The sequence below is a fragment of the Hyperolius riggenbachi genome, chromosome 3, assembly GCF_040937935.1.
Source record: "Hyperolius riggenbachi isolate aHypRig1 chromosome 3, aHypRig1.pri, whole genome shotgun sequence".
Lineage (NCBI taxonomy): Eukaryota > Metazoa > Chordata > Amphibia > Anura > Hyperoliidae > Hyperolius > Hyperolius riggenbachi.
The window spans coordinates 506,811,049-506,834,083 of NC_090648.1; the positions used below are offsets into that span (position 1 = coordinate 506,811,049).

The 23,035-nt window shown below is 45.1% G+C and overlaps 1 protein-coding gene across 2 annotated transcripts in view; it reads right to left on the reverse strand.

The window, feature by feature from the left end:
* Positions 1–23,035, reverse strand: part of LOC137561770 (tetraspanin-11-like) — a 152,768-nt gene that overhangs the window by 97,301 nt on the left and 32,432 nt on the right. For both annotated transcript variants that reach the window (XM_068273126.1, XM_068273125.1), the window contains exon 2: positions 7,187–7,287. In XM_068273126.1, coding sequence (XP_068129227.1) covers positions 7,187–7,273 — 87 coding nt within the window. In that variant the 5' untranslated portion in view covers positions 7,274–7,287. The remainder of the gene's footprint in view (positions 1–7,186; positions 7,288–23,035) is intronic.

Sequence of the window (23,035 nt, forward strand, 5' to 3'; positions counted from 1 at the left end):
GTCCTCCAGCACTCAAGGCTGAGACACCAAAGTGCGCCCCTCCATCCCTCCCACCCCAGTCGTCACACACTGATTGCTATTACACTAAGAGGCCCCTCCCCATCCCCCCCCACCCCAGCCGTCACACACTGATTGCTATTACACTAAGAGGCACCTCCTCCATCCCTCCCACCCCAGCCGTCACACACTGATTGCTATTACACTAAGAGGCCCCTCCCTCATCCCTCCCACCCCAGCCGTCACACACTGATTGCTATTACACTAAGAGGCCCCTCCATCCCTCCCACCCCAGCCATCACACACTGATTGCTATTACACTAAGAGGCCCCTCCTCCATCCCTTCCACCCCAGCCGTCACACACTGATTGCTATTACACTAAGAGGCCCCTCCCCATCCCCCCCACCCCAGCCATCACACACTGATTGCTATTACACTAAGAGGCCCCTCCTCCATCCCTTCCACCCCAGCCGTCACACACTGATTGCTATTACACTAAGAGGCCCCTCCCCCATCCCTCCCACCCCAGCCATCACACACTGCTTGCTATTAGACTAAGAGGCCCCTCCTCCATCCCTCCCACCCCAGCCGTCACACACTGCTTGCTATTAGACTAAGAGGCCCCTCCTCCATCCCTCCCACCCCAGCCGTCACACACTGATTGCTATTACACTAAGAGGCCCCTCCTCCATCCCTCCCACCCCAGCCGTCACACACTGCTTGCTATTAGACTAAGAGGCGCCCCAGGGCCCACAACCTCCCCAACACCTTTATATCTAGTTATCTGGCTTGCAGTCACTGCCATGTATCCCCTTTTCTTATTTCTTTCTGTTTCAAACACAATTAGGAATGACAGCTGAATGAATTGTGCTCCCCCTCCTACACTGCGCCCTGAGGCTGGAGCCTCTCCAGCCTATGCCTCGGCCCGACCCTGGAACATGATTTAAACTACGGCATATAAGACACACTTTTTCTCCCCGAAAAAGGTGGGAGAAAAAGCATCTTATATGCCAAATACAAGGAGTCCCAAACTTCCGAATGCCCGCCAGTACGAACCACCGCAATGGCCTCAATTCTGGTGGTAGCTATGTGAGGTAAATATTTTTGTGGATGTAAAATACCTCATGAGGTATTTTCCGCTTCTTTTAGCAATTCTGAAAGATTTTTCTCCATTTCCGAACATGAGGTAAAACATGAGGTAAATGCATAAAGTGAGGTAAAACATGAGGTATTTCAGGGGTAAGCCTGCAGTAAATAAATAGTGGTCTTTAATTGTCTTCCATAAGTTAGGATAGTCTTTGAAAGATGTTTTTTTTTGAGGGGGGAAGGTGTATTTGATTATGTAGCAACCTATGAAAAGTAAATTTATAGGCATCCCTTCTAAAAAAAAAATCCATGTAAATATTTGGGGTTTTATTTCTACTATTCTTTTCTATTACACAACCTGAATAGGAACTCCACTAAAACCGCAATAGGAACTCCACTAAAAACTGCAAAATGCATACAAATTGACTTTAACTCCAGGTACAGGCAGGTCTTAAACTGATCGATAAATTATGTGCTAATATGCCCCCTAATTTCCATGAGAATAGCTATTTTTGGTAAATTACCTCATGAATTACCTCAAAATTTACCTCATGAGGTAAAGCATGACTAATACCTACCAGAATTGCTAAATGTCATTACCTCATGAGGTAAATTACCTCACATGAGGTAATTTGTTTGATAACACTACTAGAATTGAGGCCAATGCCGGGGACTTCCTGTATTGTCCCAGTGTCCTCCTCTGCTCCCCCCATGTCTCCTCAGCTCCCGGTACATAAATATAAGTAGCAGCAGCATGGCTCACCTAATCCATAGGCTCCAGCAGTGATCAGAGACCTCTCCTCTCCCTCACTGTTCCCCTAGTGCTGGCTTCTGCTGATGACGCGATCAGAAGAGGCCAGCACTAGGGGAGCAGTGAGGAAGAGGAGATGTCTGTGATCACTGTTGGAGCTGATGGATTAGGTGAGCCATGCTGCTGCTACTTATGTTTATGCACGGGAGTGAAGAAGACATGGGGGGAAAGAAGGGGACACACAGGGTGAGCAAAGGAGGACACGGGGGACAGAAGGGGGTTGTATGCAATTTCAGTGCTTGAAATAGGCACCATATTAGCCGGATACACCCCTGCTTCACACTGTTTTTTTTTTTTTACTATGTACAGTGCTACGGAAGATCTTAGTGCACTTTAAAGGGACACTTAAGCCAGGAATAAAAAAATCAGTTTTACTTTCCTAGGGCTTCTACCAGCCCCCTCCAGCCATCCCGTGCCCTCGCAGTCACTCATGGAGCCTCTGATCCCCCGCCGCCAGCTAGTTTCTTTTTCCCTTAAAGCGGAACTGCAATATAGAAAAAAAAAAAAAAAATAAACATACCAGTAGATTCTAAATTATAAACTCTATCTTTCTGTATGATTTTTGCCGCTCCCCGCTGCTGCAATCACTGTATTTTGTAATTTTTATTCATTTCCTGGTTTCAGCCAAGATGGTCGCAGTGCCTGATAACTTCCGGGTTACTGCTCCCTGCACTGTACATTCATTCCTTCTGATTCCCCAGCGTTAGGCAATACATCCACCCTCCCTCCAATCTGCATTCCCTCTGATCCCCCAGCCAGCGTTAGGCTGTAAATCCCCCGTCCCTCCACTGATCTCCCCCCTATTGTGGGCAGTGTCCCTGGCAGCGCTGTGAATAGGGCAGGGGGTGATTTACTCACGGAGGCTCTTTCCAGTGATGACAGAGTATTCTTCTCTGCATGCAGCTCTGGGCTATTGTAAACAGTACACGCGGCTGACTGTATACAATAGCCCAGAGCTGCATGCAGAGAAGAATACTCTGTCATCGCTGGAAAGAGCCTCCGTGAGTAAAACACCCCCTGCCCTATTCACAGCGCTGCCAGGGACACTGCCCACAATAGGGGGGAGATCAGTGGAGGGAGGGGGGGATTTACAGCCTAACGCTGGGGGATCAGAAGGAATGCACAGCAGAGGGACGGGGGATTTACAGCCTAACGCTGGCTGGGGGATCAGAGGGAATGCAGAGTGGAGGCAGGGTGGATGTATTGCCTAACGCTGGGGGATCAGAAGGAAGGAATGTACAGAGGCCTGTCTCCTCCTCGTTCATGTGTCATATCAGCGCTCACGCTGCGCTGAAGGAACGAGCGTGGAGTGGGGCGGAGAAAGGGTGGGGACCTGGCCTGAGGGGAAGTAAACCATTTTGCAGGGAGAGGAAAACTGACTCGTCTGCCTGATTTTAGCATCGACTTATAAGTCGATGCTGTTTACCGGCAGAATCTCGGGATGGAGAGAACACATAAAGAGCTCCATAGGGCGCACAGAGGTATGTCATCATTAAAGGTACATACCCATATTATCACATTGTATTAAAAAAAGATCCTTCAGTTCCGCTTTAAAGGCCTGACAACCAGACCACACCAGTGGCGTATCAATAGGGGGTGCAGAGGTAGCAACCACTTCAGTGCCCTTGGGCCAGATGGGCCCCGTGGGCTCCCCCTCAAGCACAATATTATCTTTTTATTAGTCCTGTACTGGTAATAATCACTTCTAGTCAGTGCAGCACAATATTATCTTTTTATTAGTCCTGTACTGGTAATAATCACTTCTAGTCTAGTCAGTGCTGGGCCGAAATTACGCATTAGCGTAATTACGCATCGTAATTCACTACAAATGCACCGTAAGCGTTACGTGTAAGGTTACGGTATTACGCGTAATTAATTACGCGTAGACCGTAGGTTACGTTATTACGCGTAACAAATTACGCGTAAGACAGTAAACTCCCATTGAAATTACACAGTCTGCCGTAATCGCGTAATATTACGCTCCCGTATAATATAAAAAAGCCGCCGACTTTAAGGGTTAATAGCAAAGCCCCCTTAAGTGCTAAGTGCCTCATATATTAAGGAGATCAAAAGGAATAAGAGGATTTTTTTTTTTTTCAAAAAGACCTTATAGTTTTTGAGAAAATCGATGTTAAAGTTTCAAAGGAAAAATATATACATTTAAAAACCCGCCGACTTTAACGGTTAATAGCAAAGCCTGCTTAAAATTTAGGAACACCAAATTCACAGGGTATATTAAGGGGATCAATAGGAATAAGAGGAAATTTTTTTTTTTCAAAAAGACCTTATAGTTTTTGAGAAAATCGATTTTTAAGTTTCAAGGGCAAAAATGTCTTTTAAATGCGGAAAATGTCAGTTTTTTTTGCACAGGTAACAATAGTGTTTTATTTTCATAGATTCCCCCAAGTGGGAAGAGTTTTACTTACTTCGTTCTGAGTGTGGGAAATATTAAAAAAAAACGACGTGGGGTCCCCCCTCCCAGACCTCTTTAACCCCTTGTCCCCCATGCAGATTGGGATAGCCAGAATGCGGAGCACCGGCCGCGTGGGGCTCCGCACCCTGACTATACCAGCCCGCATGGTCCATGGATTGGGGGGTCACGGAAGGGGAGGGGCAGCCAAGCTTTCCCCTCCCCCTCCGAGCCCTTGTCCAATCCAAGGACAAGGAGCTCTTCTCCACCTCCGATGGGCGGTGGAGGTGGAGGCCGCGATTTCCTGGGGGGAGGGGGGTTCATGGTGGCATCTGGGAGTCCCCTTTAAAAAGGGGTCCCCCAGATGCCCACCCCCCCCTCCCAGGAGAAATGAGTATTGAGGTACTTGTACCCCTTACCCATTTCCTTTAAGAGTTAAAAGTAAATAAACACACAAACACATAGAAAAAGTATTTTAATTGAACAAAAAACATAACCACGAAAAAAGTCCTTTAATATTCTTAATTAACCATTAATACTTACCTGTCCCTTTAAAAGCCAGTTCCCACGCAATATCCTCAGAAATATACTAATCAGTTACAATGTAACAAAGTTGTTACAATGTAACAACTTTGTTACTTTGTAACTCCACCGCACCCGACGTCACTCGCCGCTCACCCTTCTGATTTGAAGGAACCCTATTGGTCTGCTAAGGACCAATGGGGCTCCTTGGAGCCCAAATACAAAGATGCTTTAGAGAGCTCTGAGCTATATAGCTCAGAGCTCTGTCGGGTGCAGGACGCTAAGTCCCGCCGGCTCTCGCTGCCCTCCCCGCCTCTCCCACATGTCACCTATATACATGCTGGCACCCATGGGTGCCAGCATGTATATGGGTGACAGGTGTGGGCGGAGTGGACAGCGGGAGCCGGCGGGGACTTAGCGTAAGTGTATGCGGCGGCCGGCGGGTGAGCGGCGAGTGACGTCGGGTGCGGTGGAGTTACAAAGTAACAAAGTTGTTACATTGTAACAACTTTGTTACATTGTAACTGATTAGTATATTTCCGAGGATATTGCGTGGGAACTGGCTTTTAAAGGGACAGGTAAGTATTAATGGTTAATTAAGAATATTAAAGGACTTTTTTCGTGGTTATGTTTTTTGTTCAATTAAAATACTTTTTCTATGTGTTTGTGTGTTTATTTACTTTTAACTCTTAAAGGAAATGGGTAAGGGGTACAAGTACCTCTATACTCATTTCTCCTGGGAGGGGGGGTGGGCATCTGGGGGACCCCTTTTTAAAGGGGACTCCCAGATGCCACCATGAACCCCCCCCCCCCCCTAGGGAATCGCGGCCTCCACCTCCACCGCCCATCGGAGGTGGAGAAGAGCCCCTTGTCCTTGGATTGGACAAGGGCTCGGAGGGGGAGGGGAAAGCTTGGCTGCCCCTCCCCTTCCGAGACCCCCCAATCCATGGACCATGCGGGCTGGTATAGTCAGGGTGCGGAGCCCCACGCGGCCGGTGCTCCGCATTCTGGCTATCCCAGTCTGCATGGGGGACAAGGGGTTAAAGAAGTCTGGGAGGGGGGACCCCACGTCGTTTTTTTTAATATTTCCCACACTCAGAACGAAGTAAGTAAAACTCTTCCCACTTGGGGGAATCTATGAAAATAACAAACTATTGTTACCTGTGCAAAAAAAACTGACATTTTCCGCATTTAAAAGACATTTTTGCCCTTAAAACTTAAAAATCAATTTTCTCAAAAACTATAAGGTCTTTTTGAAAAAAAAATGTTTCCTCTTATTCCCACTGATCCCCTTAATATACCCTGTGAATTTGGTGTTCCTAAATTTTAAGCAGGCTTTGCTATTAACCGTTAAAGTCGGCGGGTTTTTAAATGTATATATTTTTCCTTTGAAACTTTAACATCGATTTTCTCAAAAACTATAAGGTCTTTTTGAAAAAAAAATTTCCTCTTATTCCTTCTGATCTCTTTAATATATTCTCCAAATTTGAGGCTCTAAGCACTTAAGGGGGCTTTGCTATTAACCCTTAAAGTCGGCGGCTACCTAACATTGATCCATGCGTCAACTTTTCCGCTTGGCAGCATGACCTTACTCATGAATTGCTAGTAGGATTTTACGCGTAAGCCAATAACGTAACAACCTGAATTACGGTATTCTTACGCGTAATTGCGTAAGGGCTATGCGTAATTACAGACATGTACCGTAAATGAATGTCTACGCCGTAAGCGTAATTCCGTAATGCGTAATAGCGTAAAATTACGCGTAATGATCCGTAAGCGTAGTTTTTCCATTACGCCCAGCACTGCTTCTAGTAGTAAATATTACCAAACTGTCCCCCATCCCCTTTTGCCACCTCTGACACTGTAGCTGCCATTGGCAGGTTTTGGTGCGCAGTATCAATTGTTATGTATAGAGGTGCTTGGGGGGCCCCATGTAAAACTTGCAACCGGGGCCCCATAACTCCTTAGCTACGCCACTGGACCACACATATTTTTCTTCGCTTTCCCGCCTGCAATAGCACCCTGCGCCTGTGCAGGACGCTATCGAGGATGGGAACATTAAGAAGGATACGCGTGGCCAGGCCTGTCCAGGTGCAGAAAGCCCGCCGACTCCCTGACAGGGCCTGTCAGCGAAAACTAAACCAGCTGGCGGCGGGGGACCGGAGGCTCCGTGAGTGACTGCGAGGGCACGGGACGGCTGCAGGGGGCTGGTAGAAGCCCCAGGTGAGTAAAACTGATTTTTTTTATTCCTGGCTTAAGTGTCGCTTTAAAGAAAAAATAACAATAAAGATGACCATAAAGGATTCCATCAAGTGCTTCTCATGCAGGAATTGAGGACAACTTTCCATTAAAAACTCACCCAAAAGAGGAAGTTGAAGAGAAACAGGAGATATTTCAGGCACACGGAGACTCTTTCATCTTTCTCCTCATCCTGTCGGTGTCCCATCGCTGCAGCCGGATCTATAAATACAGCAGAAAGCTTACTAACCACTCTGCTTTTATCCTGAACTGCATCCCATAAACAAACCATTGATTTTCTCTCTTCATGGTCTCTCTCTGCAGATATCACACACCATATGTTACTCCTAACTAACAACAAACACTGGAGAGGATGTGTAAGCAGCTGGAGACAAGGAAAACTGCTGTCGTGCTAATCCTATGGCTTTACTACATCCAGCGTCACCCGAGAGACACAATGCATCGCACCGCCCGCAAGCTGCTCTTAGCGTAAATATTGTAACCCTCGCAGCTTCACCAAGCTGATATTGGAGGAAGTGTACTAAGTAAAATTTTATCAAAGTGCGATGTTTATTATGCAGTCTACATCCTGACCCTGGCATTGCAAGTATTCCAATATAATCATAAATGTTTCTGCTGTAAAGAATCTTATCTCAGTCAGCCTGGCTCTATTTGGTACATTGCCGGGGAGAGGGAAGCATGTTATCTCCCCCCTACATTCTTGCTTTTCACTGATTGGCTGAGGGCAGTTCAGAGTGATAGGAGGCTAAGAATGGAAATACACCTCACATCTCAGCAGAAGCTGCTGAAATACGATCTATGCTGTGCTCACATGTGTTTACAAAACAAACTATATGACAGTGCAGCTTCTAAGAGGAAAAAAAAGAGTAAGGGAGGAAATTAAATCAGGATTGGCAGCAAAGCAAGAAAGCAGTCAGAAGCAGCAAAGATGGAAAATGCCTGAAACAGTTTTATCTTTTTTTACTATGTAAAATTCATTGAAATCAAAACGTGGACAGTACAGTACATCTGTTATGCAAGTAGAACAAGTATTTATCTACTTATATATATGTGTTTTTTTACCTTTTTTAGTAGGAGGGATTTCCGGTCTCTGTTAGTCCCCTATACTTTCCTTATGGATTGGGGTCACCCCAAGCTGCTTGGTTACTCTGTTGTAATAATCATTGAAAGTTTTACATGGCTTAAAGGACCACTATCGCGAAAATCGTAAAATTTAAAATATATATAAACACGTACAAATAAGAAGTTCATTTCTTCCAGAGTAAAATGAGCCATAAATTACCTTTCTCCTATGTTGCTGTCACTTACAGGCGCTAGTAGAAATCTGACAGAACCGACAGGTTTTCGGCTAGCTTATCTCCTCATGGGGGATTGATTCTCAGGGTTTTGTTTATATTCAAAAGCACTTAGGCCTTGTTCACATCATAAATCTCCAGTGCTATCGCAAACGCTGAGCGATTTATTGAGAGTTTTTTTATGCACTTTTTCCTGCGCTTTGCGCTTAGAAAGGCGCTGTTCTAAGCGCTTTTGTAGAGCGATTCATTTTTTTCACTTCCTGACATCAGTCAGGAAGTGAACTCTTTCACCCGGAAATGAATAAATACAATGTATTTATTCATAAAAGCGCTGCGGAAATCGCTATACAAAGCGCTTTTTCAAGCCCTTTGCGATTGCCCTGTACCTTCCATTCAGCAAAAATGCTCAGAAAATGGTACAGGCAGCGCTTTTGGAAGTGGATCACAATCAAACTGCTCAAATGAAAAAAACTCATTTTAGGGCGATTTTCAAAATCGGCAATGCTTTAAAAAACCACGAAAACGCTCTAGGTGGGAACAAGCCCTTAGTGAACGGCAGTTGCTTTGTCCATCTGCAAAAAATAGTGTGCAGCAGGCAGGGAAACTGGCCAGCATAATTGTATCAATCCTTTTCAGAATAAAGGCCATGCTGAGAATCCCCCATGAAGAGATGGACTAGTCCAAAACCTGTCAGAATTCTACTACCTACTGTAAGTGACGGCAACATCAGAGAAAAGTAATTTATGGCTCATTTTACTCTGCAAGAAAAATTATCATTTGTGTATGTTTACACTCATTTAAAATTTTAATTTTTTTTGCGATAGTTGTCCTTTAATGTTGTGTTCAGTAATCATGGATGCAGAATAACCGTAACTAGGTTACAGGTTTCAGCAGCTCTATACATAAAGCAGAACTTTCTTACAACAGGAACCAACCACACACAGCAGTACAGATCATCTTATCAGCAATGCAAGTAGCACAGTGCCATCTACAGGACAGATTTATGAACGCCACACTAAACGAGGAACTGCAGTGAAAATAATGTAATAAAAAAAAGTGCTTCATTTTTACAATAATTATGCATAAATGATTTAGTCAGTGTTTGCCCATTGTAAAATCTTTCCTCTCCCTGATTTACATTCTGACATTTATCACATGGTCTATAATAATATTCAATCCACAGCGCTATTGTGAAGTAATACAACCTCTTTATTAACCACCCTGGCGTTCTGATTAAATCGCCAGGGTGGCTGCGGGAGGGTTTTTTTTAAATAAAAAAAAAACTATTTCATGCAGCCAACTGAAAGTTGGCTGCATGAAAGCCCACTAGAGGGCGCTCCGGAGGCGATCTTCCGATCGCCTCCGGCGCCCAGAATAAACAAGGAAGGCCGCAATGAGCGGCCTTCCTTGTTTTGCTTATATCGTCGCCATAGCGACGAGCGGAGTGACGTCATCGACGTCAGCCGACGTCCTGACGTCAGCCGCCTCCGATCCAGCCCTTAGCGCTGGCCGGAACTTTTTGTTCCGGCTGCGCAGGGCTCAGGCGGCTAGGGGGGCCCTCTTTCGCCGCTGCTCGCGGCGAATCGCCGCAGAGCGGCGGCGATCAGGCAGCACACGCGGCTGGCAAAGTGCCGGCTGCGTGTGCTGCACTTTATTTGATAAAAATCGGCCCAGCAGGGCCTGAGCGGCAGCCTCCGGCGGTGATGGACGAGCTGAGCTCGTCCAGACCGCTCAGGAGGTTAATTAAAACAAGCAGCATGTATCTCCTGGGTCCTTAACCCTTTTTAAACCATCAATAATCAATTGTTTGACAAACAATATTATTTATCAAATGGTGTCATTTTTACTGCTGGCAGAGGATGTCAGTGCTGCTTGCTTTTTGGACAGTTGGAAACAGCTGAAAACAGCTATTTCCCACAATACAACTAGGCTCACAGACAGGAAACTGCCAGGACCATGGTCTTCGCAGTTTCCTGTGGGAGGGATTTCACCACAATATCAGCCATACAGCGCCCCCTGATGATCCATTTGAGAAAAGGCATAGATTTCTCTTGGGAAAGGGGGTATCAGCTACTGATAGGGATGAAGTTCAATTCTTGGTTACGGTTTCTCTTTAATTAGTAGTTTTGTCTAGGCCACTTACCTGTAAGAAAAATTCCCCTTACCTTATTGGTAAAATAAGAGTTCTGCTTTAATTGTTATAAATAATGTAGTAAAATTTTTTGGCTTTTAACTTCATATATTACTTAAGGTTTCAGCTAGATGGAAGCGAATTATCCAAAGACCATTTAAACTAATGTATAATTCAATGGCCTGATCAATACTGCGTATGTAAGAATCACTGCTGGGCTCTCTCTCCGTCAGCTCCGAAACTATAAATAACAAGGGGTTTCAAAGGACACAAAGCACTGCCTACATCCAAATGGTCAGATAAAACCCCTGGAAAAAGTTAACATCTTCTTTTTGTTAACAAACAGAAAGAAAGAAACAAACAGAATGAAACAAACAAAAAAAAAAAAGAATTAAGAAACAAACTTTACAGGGTGCCTTGATTATAACAGATACAGACATGACAAAAATAATTAAATTAATTAAAAAAAAAGAAGGTAAAATGATATCTCATAACTATTAAGATGTAGACCTGGAAGGAGAAAATATCTTTATTCCCGTTAACCAGAATAGGGATGCATTAACATTTCCAATCTGGACTCAGGAATTAGATTTCCACAGAAATACCGCATTACCGCAACTCGGTAATTTTATCCCAATCACAGAACTTGGAAGCACTGGACCAATCACAGTATTTGGCCAATCAGAGAATGCAAAAACAACAAAAATAAAAACAAAAATGTGTTGCTCGTCTCTGCACCTGCTCTAAAACTGCAATATCTTTCCTGTAATGTGGTGCCCAGAACTGAATTCCACATTCCAGATGTGGCCTTACTAGAGAGTTAAACAGGGGCAATATTATGCTAGCATCGAGTTTTTATTTCCCTTTTAATGCATCTCAAAATTTGACTATACAAATCTGGCAAAATAGCATTGGAGAGTCAATGGCGCTGACATTTGTGGTTAATAGCAAAACCAGAATCTTAAAACTGATCCTGAAGCAGATAGGGAGCCAGTATAGGGCTTCGCAGAGGGGAGAAGTGGAAGCGGAGCGGTGGGAAAAATGGATGAGTCTAGCTCAGGCATGGGCAAACTTGGCCCTCCAGCTGTTAAAGAACTACAAGTCCCACAATGCATTTCAGGAGTCTGACAGCCACAATCATGACTCATAAAGGCAAATGCATTGTGGAACATGTAGTTCCGTAACAGCTGGAGGGCCGAGTTTTCCCATGCCTGGTCTAGCTGCTGCATTCATGACTGAATGAAGGGGTGCAATGCGTTTTAAGGGGAGGCCAGACAGTGGGGCTTTGCAGTAGTCAAAGTGGGAGATGATGAGGGGATGAATGAGAGACAGAGATGATGAGAGCATGGATGAGAGACAGAGTGTAACGATTGGTGTCAGCACGCAGAGAGAATCTGATTATTGGTGATCTGCAGTATCACCAAGAATGCAGATATACAGTGGTGGGAAAAACTATTTGCCCCCTTCCTGATTTCTTAGTCTTTTGCATGTTTGTCACACTTAAATGTTTCTGCTCATCAAAAACCGTTAACTATTAGTCAAAGATAACATAATTGAACACAAAATGCAGTTTTAAATGATGGTTTTTATTATTTAGTGAGGAAAAAAACCCTCAAAATCTACATGGCCCTGTGTGAAAAAGTTAAAAAATAACTTAACTGTGGTTTATCACACCTGAGTTCAATTTCTGTAGTCACCCCCAGGCCTGATTACTGCCACACCTGTTTCAATCAAGAAATCACTTAAATAGGAGCTATCTGACACAGAGAAGTAGACCAAAAGCACCTCAAAAGCTAGACATCATGCCAAGATCCAAAGAAATTCAGGAACAAATGAGAACAAAAGTACTGTAATTGAGATCTATCAGTCTGGTAAAGGTTATAAAGCCATTTCTAAAGCTTTGGGACTCCAGCGAACCACAGTGAGAGCCATTATCCACAAATGGCAAAAACATGGAACAGTGATGAACCTTCCCAGGAGTGGCCGGCCGACCAAAATTACCCCAAGAGCGCAGAGAAAACTCATCCGAGAGGCCACAAAAGACCCCAGGACAACATCTAAAGAACTGCAGGCCTCACTTGCCTCAATTAAGGTCAGTGTTCACGACTCCACCATAAGAAAGAGACTGGGCAAAAACGGCCTGCATGGCAGATATCTAAGGCGCAAACCACTTTTAAGCAAAAAGAACTTTAAGGCTCGTCTCAATTTTGCTAAAAAAAACATCTCAATGATTGGCAAGACTTTTGGGAAAATACCTTGTGGACCGACGAGACAAAAGTTGAACTTTTTGGAAGGTGCGTGTCCCGTTACATCTGGCGTAGAAGTAACACAGCATTTCAGCAAAAGAACATCATACCAAGAGTAAAATATGGTGGTGGTAGTGTGATGGTCTGGGGTTGTTTTGCTGCTTCAGGACCTGGAAGGCTTGCTGTGATAGATGGAACCATGAATTCTACTGTCTACTAAAAAATCCTGAAAGAGAATGTCCGGCCATCTGTTCGTCAACTCAAGCTGAAGCGATCTTGGGTGCTGCAGCAGGACAATGACCCAAAACACACCAGCAAATCCACCTCTGAATGGCTGAAGAAAAACAAAATGAAGACTTTGGAGTGGCCTAGTCAAAGTCCTGACCTGAATCCTATTGAGATGTTGTGGCATGACCTTAAAAAGGCGGTTCATGCTAGAAAACCCTCAAATAAATCTGAATTACAACAATTCTACAAAGATGAGTGGGCCAAAATTTCTCCAGAGTGCTGTAAAAGACTCGTTGCAAGTTATCGCAAACGCTTGATTGCAGTTATTGCTGCTAAGGGTGGCCCAACCAGTTATTAGGTTCAGGGGGCAATTTCTTTTTCACACAGGGCAATGTAGGTTTTGAGGTTTTTTTCTCACTCAATAATAAAAACCATAATTTAAAACTACATTTTGTGTTCAATTATGTTATCTTTGACTAATAGTTAACGTTTTTGATGAGCAGAAACATTTAAGTGTGACAAACATGCAAGAGAATAAGAAATCAGGAAGGGGGCAAATAGTTTTTCACACCACTGTATACCTGATTATTGATGATCTGCAGAATCACCGATAATACAGATATATTGCTAACCTCTGGACACCTTTTGGTATGGGAGTGTTTGGTGCAACAGTAGTACTTTGAGTAATGCACCTGCAGAGCAGGTGATAATAGACAGTAAAGAGACACTGCTCTGAGAGCACGGGAACCTTCCAGCAGCCTGAGACTCTTGAAGAGGTGGAGTCAGGTTGAAGATAGGGAAGGCCAGAGAGTGAGTGACACCTGAAGGTGGATGTCACTATCTGGTCTGGAGACGATCTCTTAATAGGAGAGATAGCTCTCGAGGTCGGGCTCGCCAGGTCGGCAACACACTGACAGATAAGTACAAAGACAGAAGACTGATTCGGTATCCAAGGCAAGCAGGGTCTGGCAACGGAATATCAGATATGCGAGGTACCGAATCAGAAGACAGAGGCGTAGTCAGAAAAGCAATAAGTCATAACAGATATCAAACAATGCCTAGTCTCTGGGTGCGAGGTCCGTGGTCTCAGCACCCTGGAACTAGTCTGAAGAATAACACAGATGGTAATACAGTTCCCTAATCTGGGTGTGAGGTGCTTGGTCTCTACACCCTGGAACTAGTCTAGAGTATAACACAAATGATAGTACAGTTCCCTAAGCTGGGTGTGAGGTCCTTGGTCTCTACACCTGGAACTAGTCTGGAGTATAACACAAATGATAGTACAGTTCCCTAAGCTGGGTGTGAGATCCTTGGTCTCTACACCCTGGAACTAGTCTGAGCATAAACAGAATAACAGTTCAAGTAATCTGGCTAAGTGTGAATTCCCAGGTCCACCTGGTTCAAACACACTGTAGGATCTGACTGAGATCTGAGTGCTTCCACGTAGTGACAGCAACGGCAGACAACTTGCAACTGGCCAGCAGAAACTATATATAAAGTAGTGCTCTCCAGCACCACCCCTAATTGCTCAACCAATAGTATCCTGCTCAAGAGTCAGCTGATCGGCGTGGTCAGCTGACTCTCCCTGCCTAGTATAAGGATTCTGCCTCTCAGCGCGCGCGTGTATTCCTAAGCCTGTGTGCACTAACAGACCCAGCTGGAGTTATGGTGAAGCACCGCTTCTCTTTTAAGTAGGTAGATGTGCCTCAGTCCAATTTGGCAGCACCCCAGATTATAATTGCTTGAAGAAAGGTCAGACCGGCACCATCCGGTGCCGGTCTGACCTTTCTTCTAACAGACCCAGCCACACCAGACACACGCTGCCGCGTGCAAACCGCCGCGCTGGACGCGGAACCAGCCGCCTGACTGTTCTTGCATGCGGCGGCTTTTCCGCGTTCCGCCCTGCCACTAGACACACGCTTCCGCGTGCAAACCGCCGCGCTGGACGCGGAATCAGCCGCCTCCTCAGTAGCACACGCGGCGGCTTTTCCGCGATCTCTCACACAGAGATGATGAGGGCATGTATTAGAGACAGAGATGATGAGGGCATGGATGAGAAATGGAGATGAGGGCATGGATGAGAAACGGAGATGATGAGGGCATGGATGAGAAACGAAGAAGATGAGGGCATGGATGAGAAACGGAGATGATGAGGGCATGGTTGAGAAACAGAGATGATGAGGGCATGGGTGAGAAACGGAGATGATGAGGGCATGGATGAGAAACGGAGATGATGAGGGCATGGATGAGAAACGGAGATGATGAGGGCATGGATGAGAAACGGAGATGATGAGGGCATGGATGAGAAACGGAGATGATGAGGGCATGGATGAGAAACGGAGATGATGAGGGCATGGATGAGACACAGAGGTGATGAGGGCATGGATGAGAAACGGAGATGATGAGGGCATGGATGAGAGACAGAGATGATGAGAGATGATGAGGGCATGGATGAGAAACAGAGATGATGAGGGCATGTATGAGAAATGGAGATGATGAGGGCATGGATGAGAAATGGAGATGGTGAGGGCATGGATGAGAAACAGAGATGATGAGGGCATGCATGAGAAACTGAGATGATGAGGGCATGGATGAGAGGCAGAGATGATGAGGGCATGGATGAGAAACTGAGATGATGAGGGCATGGATGTGAAATGGAGATGATGAGGGCATGGATGAGAAACGGAGATGATGAGGGCATGGATGAGAAATGGAGATGATGAGGGCATGCATGAGAAACTGAGATGATGAGGGCATGGATGAGAAACTGAGATGATGAGGGCATGGATGAGAAGCTTGGATTGTGTGGGGTCAGAAAGGGGCAGATTGTGAAGATGTTGCGAAGGTGGAAATTGCAGGCTCTGGTAACATTTTGAATGTGGGGGTTGAACGTGAGAGCAGAGTCTAGAGTGACACCCAGGCAGTGGGCCTGGGAGGTAGGGCCGGTAGTAGTACTGTTGATTGTGATGTGAATATCCAGGAGGGATGGTGCAGCACGGGGTGGGAAAATGAGGAGCTCAGTTCTATCCAAGTCAAGCTTCAGGAACCCGGCTGCCATCCAGGAGGAGATAGTTGAGAGGCCCAGAACAGAGACCCAGGGGACTCCGATCAAGAGGGGGGTGGGAGTTGAAGAGGAACCATTGAAAGAGGTTGTGGAGAGGCAATCAGAGAGGTATGAGGAGATCCAGGCCAAGGCGCTGTCACACATCCCTAAGGACTGTAGTGATTGAAGGAGGAGGGGATAGTCAACTGTATCAAACGCTGAGGAAATACTTGCTATACTAAGTATAGCAAGCCCAAAAGCATCTTTGAAATCCCTCCAATGCCCCTACTGGTCCTTCAACAGACCAATGGGAATCCGCTTAGGCAAACGCTGGTGCAGTTCGGCAGTGCTCATCCTTAAAAAGGAGTATCCTAAAAGCATTGTTCTAGGAGTGTCCTTAACCTTCTTAGCGGTATGTCCGACACTGTGTCGGGCATACCGCTCTCTGGCTTTACAAGTCCCCCAAGAAATGTTTTTCTGATCCAATGGCTGTTATAACGTTAGCTAGCACTAGGCTAGCTAGTCTATGTGGCCAGAACCCCCCGATCGCCGATGATCCAAGATCCAGCCAGTTTATACGTTTCCCCCCCGCCTCCAGCGATCGGCGCATCCTTTCCGCAAAGCTCCGGCCTCTCTATGGGGAGGACCGGGTCTGCGCATGACGTCGGTGACGTCGTGACGTCATGTGCGATCCTCCCCATAGTGAAGAGCGGAGCTGTCAGGGGAGGCTGCGCCAATCGCTGGATCCTGGCTGTGTAACGTATAAACTGGCTAGATTTGGCGATCGGGAGGTGCCGGCCACACAGACTAGCTAGCCTAGTGCTAGCTAAAGATATTACAGCCATTGGATCAGATAAAATTCAAGGGGGAATGTAAAACTGTAAAACCTCCTGAGTGACGTAACGCTCGGGAGGTTAAAGCATTGCAGTAACTACAAGCCATGCCAGATACTCACAAGGAGATGGGCATGCAATTCCATATAGGAATACTGGAAATCAGCACTGCCTTAGCAAGGGGCTTATGTAGGGTGAGCAGCCCCAGCAGCTGAAGGTGGGGGGCCCAACTACTAGCCTTCCCTGTCTCTCATACTCTAGATTGGGTGTTTTTGTGGCTACTCATGTAATAAAGGTGAACCTCTTGATGGTCACACTTGTATTATGACCCTTGTGAGATGGGCCCCGAGGCTGTGAGGGTCACCAAGAAGAGGCAAAGGAAGGATAGTGCACATTAAGGGCCCCATCAAAGTTTTGCTGGAGCCCCACAGGGGTGTAACTGGACTTAATAGGGGCCCCCCTGCAAAAAGGATAGCATGGGACCCCCTTATCTCCGTACCCCACAGGATTGGGTGCTGGCAAATGGAAGAAATTACGCTCCTACACACGGTTTTCGTCAGTGAATAGGGAGGTTTCTTTGCTAATTGGGTGCACGTGTGGTTGGGGAGAGGGAGGAGGAGGGCCCCCAGAGCCTATGGGCCCCCCTAAAGCCTTAAGGCCCATACACACGAGGCACAATTGTCTGAAGCAACACAGGGCACGCGCGTGTTGCAGCGACAGTTCATACCTGTGTACAAGGCGCGCGCCACGAACCGTCGCTAGTCCAGGTTGTCGCCAGGCGATTGAACTGGTCAATCGCCAGCTACCGTTGTCGCAGGAACTGTCGCTAGTCTACTGGCGGTATGAACGTGTATACGCTGGTCTCTTGCGTACACTTGTGTCGGTTGGGACAGTTCAACGCCACTTCCTGTGTGCTGCTCTGCCCAAGGTTTCCTACTTGCTGTAATCACTGACAGATGAATGGAGCTGCACACTATGCAGGCGTAATGTACTTGTATGTAGTGATGTCGCGAACCTCTGATTTTCGGTTCGCGAACCTCCGTGGAAAGTTCGGTTCGCGAACCGCAATAGACTTCAATGGGGAGGCAAACGTAAAAATTTAGAAAAATTTCTACTGGCTGAAAAAATGATATAAAACATATTTCAAGAGATCTAATACCTGGAGGAAGACCCTCTACCCTCCTACCCTTCTGCCACAGGGTCTCATCTGCCAGGGAATTATAGTATTTCAAAAGCCAGCTTATATACAGTGGCTGGGAATTGAACCCAGGTCTCAGTGTATGATAGGTAACTAACATATCCATTATACCACCAACACTACTAGCTGAAGCTAGCCTAGCACATACCATTTCTGCTCAATCCAAGAGAAACATTAGACAAGACAAATAACATTTATATCACGCTTTTTCTCCTGGCGGACTCAAAGCGCCAGAGCTGCAGCCACTAGAGCACGCTCTATAGGCAGTAGCAGTGTTAGGAAAACTTGCCTATAAGGTCTCCAACTGAATAGCTGCTGGCTTACTGAACAGACAGAGCCGAGATTCGAACCCTGGTCTCCTGTGTCAGAGGCAGCGCCCTTAACCATTACACCTTCCAGCCACTGCTTAAGGATTTGTAGCCAGGCATGGCCTTGCCTTTTGTGTTCAACAGTTGTCCAAAGAGAACCCCAGATAGCCAGGTAGATTCATCTTTCTCTCTCTCTCTCTCTCTCTAGTAGGGATGGTCACCGCTTTCCGCGGAATTGTATTTTTGAGCATAAATAGATTGAGCATAAATGGTACATGCTAGGCTGGCTTCAGCATGTAGTGTTGGTGGTACAGTGCCAATGTAGGCAGACGAGTGAGTCAAATGGCACAAGGACCTTGCCTTTTATAAGGGGGTTGGGGCTCCAGCAGTGAGTGCATAGAGATGAGCGTAATGACCTAATTACGATTTTGCGAAATTTCGCGTAATTAGTGTAATTACGATTATGGCCGTAAGTACATAATCGTAATGAAGAAGGATTTCGCGAAATTTCGCGTAAGCGTAATTTTCGCGTAATTTTCGCATTACAGTCGTATCATGCCGTAATTTCGCATTAAACGCTACCGTAATTTCGCGTTAAACCGTAACGCTCCGTATAATATAAAAAAGCCGCCGACTTTAAGGGTTAATAGCAAAGCCCCCTTAAATGCTAAGAGCCTCAAATTTGGAGAATATATTAAGGAGATCAGGAGGAATAAGAGGAAAATTTTTTTTTTCAAAAAGACCTTATAGTTTTTGAGAAAATCGATGTTAAAGTTTCAAAGGAAAAATGTAAACATTTAAAAACCCGCCGACTTTAACGGTTAATAGCAAAGCCTGCTTAAAGTTTAGGAACACCAAATTCCCAGGGTATATTAAGGGGATCAGTGGGAATAAGAGGAAAAATTTTTTTTTCAAAAAGACCTTATAGTTTTTGAGAAAATCGATTTTTAAGTTTCAAGGGCGAAAATGTCTTTTAAATGCGGAAAATGTCAGTTTTTTTTGCACAGGTAACAATAGTGTATTATTTTCATAGATTCCCCCAAGTGGGAAGAGTTTTACTTACTTCGTTCTGAGTGTGGGAAATATAAAAAAAAAACGACGTAGGGTCCCCCCTCCCAGACCTTTTTAACCCCTTGTCCCCCATGCAGGCTGGGATAGCCAGAATGCGGAGCACCGGCCGCGTGGGGCTCCGCACCCTGACTATACCAGCCCGCATGGTCCATGGATTGGGGGGTCTCGGAAGGGGAGGGGCAGCCAAGCTTTCCCCTCCCCCTCCGAGCCCTTGTCCAATCCAAGGACAAGGGGCTCTTCTCCACCTCCGATGGGCGGTGGAGGTGGAGGCCGCGATTTCCTGGGTGGGGGGTTCATGGTGGAATCTGGGAGTCCCCTTTAAAAAGGGGTCCCCCAGATGCCCACCCCCCTCCCAGGAGAAATGAGTATAGAGGTACTTGTAGTACCCCTTACCCATTTCCTTTAAGAGTTAAAAGTAAATAAACACACAAACACATAGAAAAAGTATTTTAATTGAACAAAAAACATAACCACGAAAAAAGTCCTTTAATATTCTTAATTAACCATTAATACTTACCTGTCCCTTTAAATAAATGATCCCACGCAATATCCTCGGAAATGTTCTATCAGTTACAATGTAACAAAGTTATTATGTAACAACTTTGTTACATTGTAACTACGCCGCACCCGACGCCACTCGCCGCTCAGCCGCCGCATACGCGTCCGTGCAGGACGCTAAGTCCCCGCAGCTCCCGCTGTCCACCCCACCCACATCTGTCACCCACATGTCACCCACATGTGGGTGACATGTGGGAGAGGCGGGGAGGGCAGCGGAGCCGGCGGGGACTTAGCGTCCTGCACGGACCCGACAGAGCTCTGAGCTATATAGCTCAGAGCTCTGAGAAGCATCTTTGTATTTGGGCTCCAAGGAGCCCCATTGGTCCTTAGCAGACCAATGGGGTTCCTTCAAATTAGAAGGAACCCCATTGGTCTGCTAAGGACCAATGGGGCTCCTTGGAGCCCAAATACAAAGATGCTTTCAAGAGCTCTGAGCTATAGCTCAGAGCTCTGTCGGGTCCTGCAGCGCAGACGCGGCGGCGGCGGCGGCGGTGAGTGACGTCGGGTGCGGCGTAGTTACAATGTAACAAAGTTGTTATATTGTAATAACTTTGTTACATTGTAACTGATAGAACATTTCCGAGGATATTGCGTGGGATCATTTATTTAAAGGGACAGGTAAGTATTAATGGTTAATTAAGAATATTAAAGGACTTTTTTCGTGGTTATGTTTTTTGTTCAATTAAAATACTTTTTCTATGTGTTTGTGTGTTTATTTACTTTTAACTCTTAAAGGAAATGGGTAAGGGGTACTACAAGTACCTCTATACTCATTTCTCCTGGGAGGGGGGTGGGCATCTGGGGGACCCCTTTTTAAAGGGGACTCCCAGATTCCACCATGAACCCCCCACCCAGGAAATCGCGGCCTCCACCTCCACCGCCCATCGGAGGTGGAGAAGAGCCCCTTGTCCTTGGATTGGACAAGGGCTCGGAGGGGGAGGGGAAAGCTTGGCTGCCCCTCCCCTTCCGAGACCCCCTAATCCATGGACCATGCGGGCTGGTATAGTCAGGGTGCGGAGCCCCACGCGGCCGGTGCGGAGCATTCTGGCTATCCCAGCCTGCATGGGGGACAAGGGGTTAAAGAGGTCTGGGAGGGGGGACCCCACGTCGTTTTTTTTTTATATTTCCCACACTCAGAACGAAGTAAGTAAAACTCTTCCCACTTGGGGGAATCTATGAAAATAATACACTATTGTTACCTGTGCAAAAAAAACTGACATTTTCCGCATTTAAAAGACATTTTTGCCCTTGAAACTTAAAAATCGATTTTCTCAAAAACTATAAGGTGTTTTTGAAAAAAAAAATTTTCCTCTTATTCCCACTGATCCCCTTAATATACCCTAGGAATTTGGTGTTCCTAAACTTTAAGCAGGCTTTGCTATTAACCGTTAAAGTCGGCGGGTTTTTAAATGTATACATTTTTCCTTTGAAACTTTAACATCGATTTTCTCAAAAACTATAAGGTCTTTTTGAAAAAACAAATTTTCCTCTTATTCCTCCTGATCTCCTTAATATATTCTCCAAATTTGAGGCTCTTAGCATTTAAGGGGGCTTTGCTATTAACCCTTAAAGTCGGCGGCTTTTTTATATTATACAGAGCGTTACGGTTTAACGCGAAATTACGGTAGCGTTTAATGCGAAATTACGGCATGAACGAAACGCGAAATTTCGCGTTGAAAATTACGCTTACGGTATTTTCAATTACGATTTTAAGGGCAATTTCGCTACGCTAATTTCGCATCGTAATCGCAAATTTCGCATGCGTAATTATAGTAATGCGAAATTACGAAAATTTCAGCTCAACTCTATGAGTGCAGTCTGATTGGCAACAATGTGCCTGCTGACTGTGATGTAGAGGGTCAAAGTTCTGCTCAATAGAGCATTATGGGGCGAATCAAACTTCCGGGAAAGTTCGCCTTTGGCAGGGGAGCGCGAACAACCGAAGTTCGCTGGGAACCGTTTGCCAGCGAACCGTTTGGGACATTTCTATATAGTGATGTGCACATTTCTCTCTACATATATATATATATATATATATATATATATATATATATATATACATATATATATATATATATATATATATATATACTTACATAGCTTAATTATGTGCAGTCAATTGTATGATGCTGCATATACAGCACATGAGTATATATGTATTTATTTATGTCTGTGTCGGTTGTACATGGGTGTCAGAATCAGAATCACCTTTATTCGCCAAGTGCGGCGCGGACCGCACCCAGAATTTTTTGTGGACACACGGCAATTGGCATACAACATCGACATGGTACAAAAATAGCTACATAGACACAACAGCAATTTGACAGACAGTACAGCAGTTGGCATAGATCGGTAGTGCAAAAATAGCAACCTCAACTTCAACATGGTACATGGAATGATTAGGAGATGCCAGTTGGGAGAGTGCATGAATTAACCACTTCCCAACTGAGGGGTTTTACCCCCTGACCACCAGAGCAATTTTCACCTTTCAGCGCTCCTTCCATTCATTCGTCTATAATTTTATCATTACTTATCGCAATGAAATGAACTATATCTTGTTTTTTTCGCCACCAATTAGGCTTTCTTTAGGTGGGACATTATGCCAAGAATAATTTTATTCTAAATGTGTTTTAATGGGAAAATAGGAAAAAATGTGGGAAAAAAATTATTATTTTTCAGTTTTCGGCCTTTATAGTTTTTAAATAATGCATGCTACTGTAATTAAAACCCATTAAATGTATATGCCTATTTATCCCGGTTATAAAACCGTTTAAATTATGTCCCTATCCCAATGTTTGGCGCCAATATTTTAGTTGGAAATAAAGGTGCATTTTTTTCAGTTTTGCGTCCATCCCTAATTACAAGCCCATAGTTTATAAAGTAACAGTGTTATACCCTCTTGACATAAATATTTAAAAAGTTCAGTCCCTAAGGTAACTATTTATGTATTTTTTTTAAATTGTAAATTTTTTTTTTTTTTTTTAATTACAAAAAAAAAAAATTGGGGAGTGTGGGAGGTAAGGAGTTAATTTTTTGTG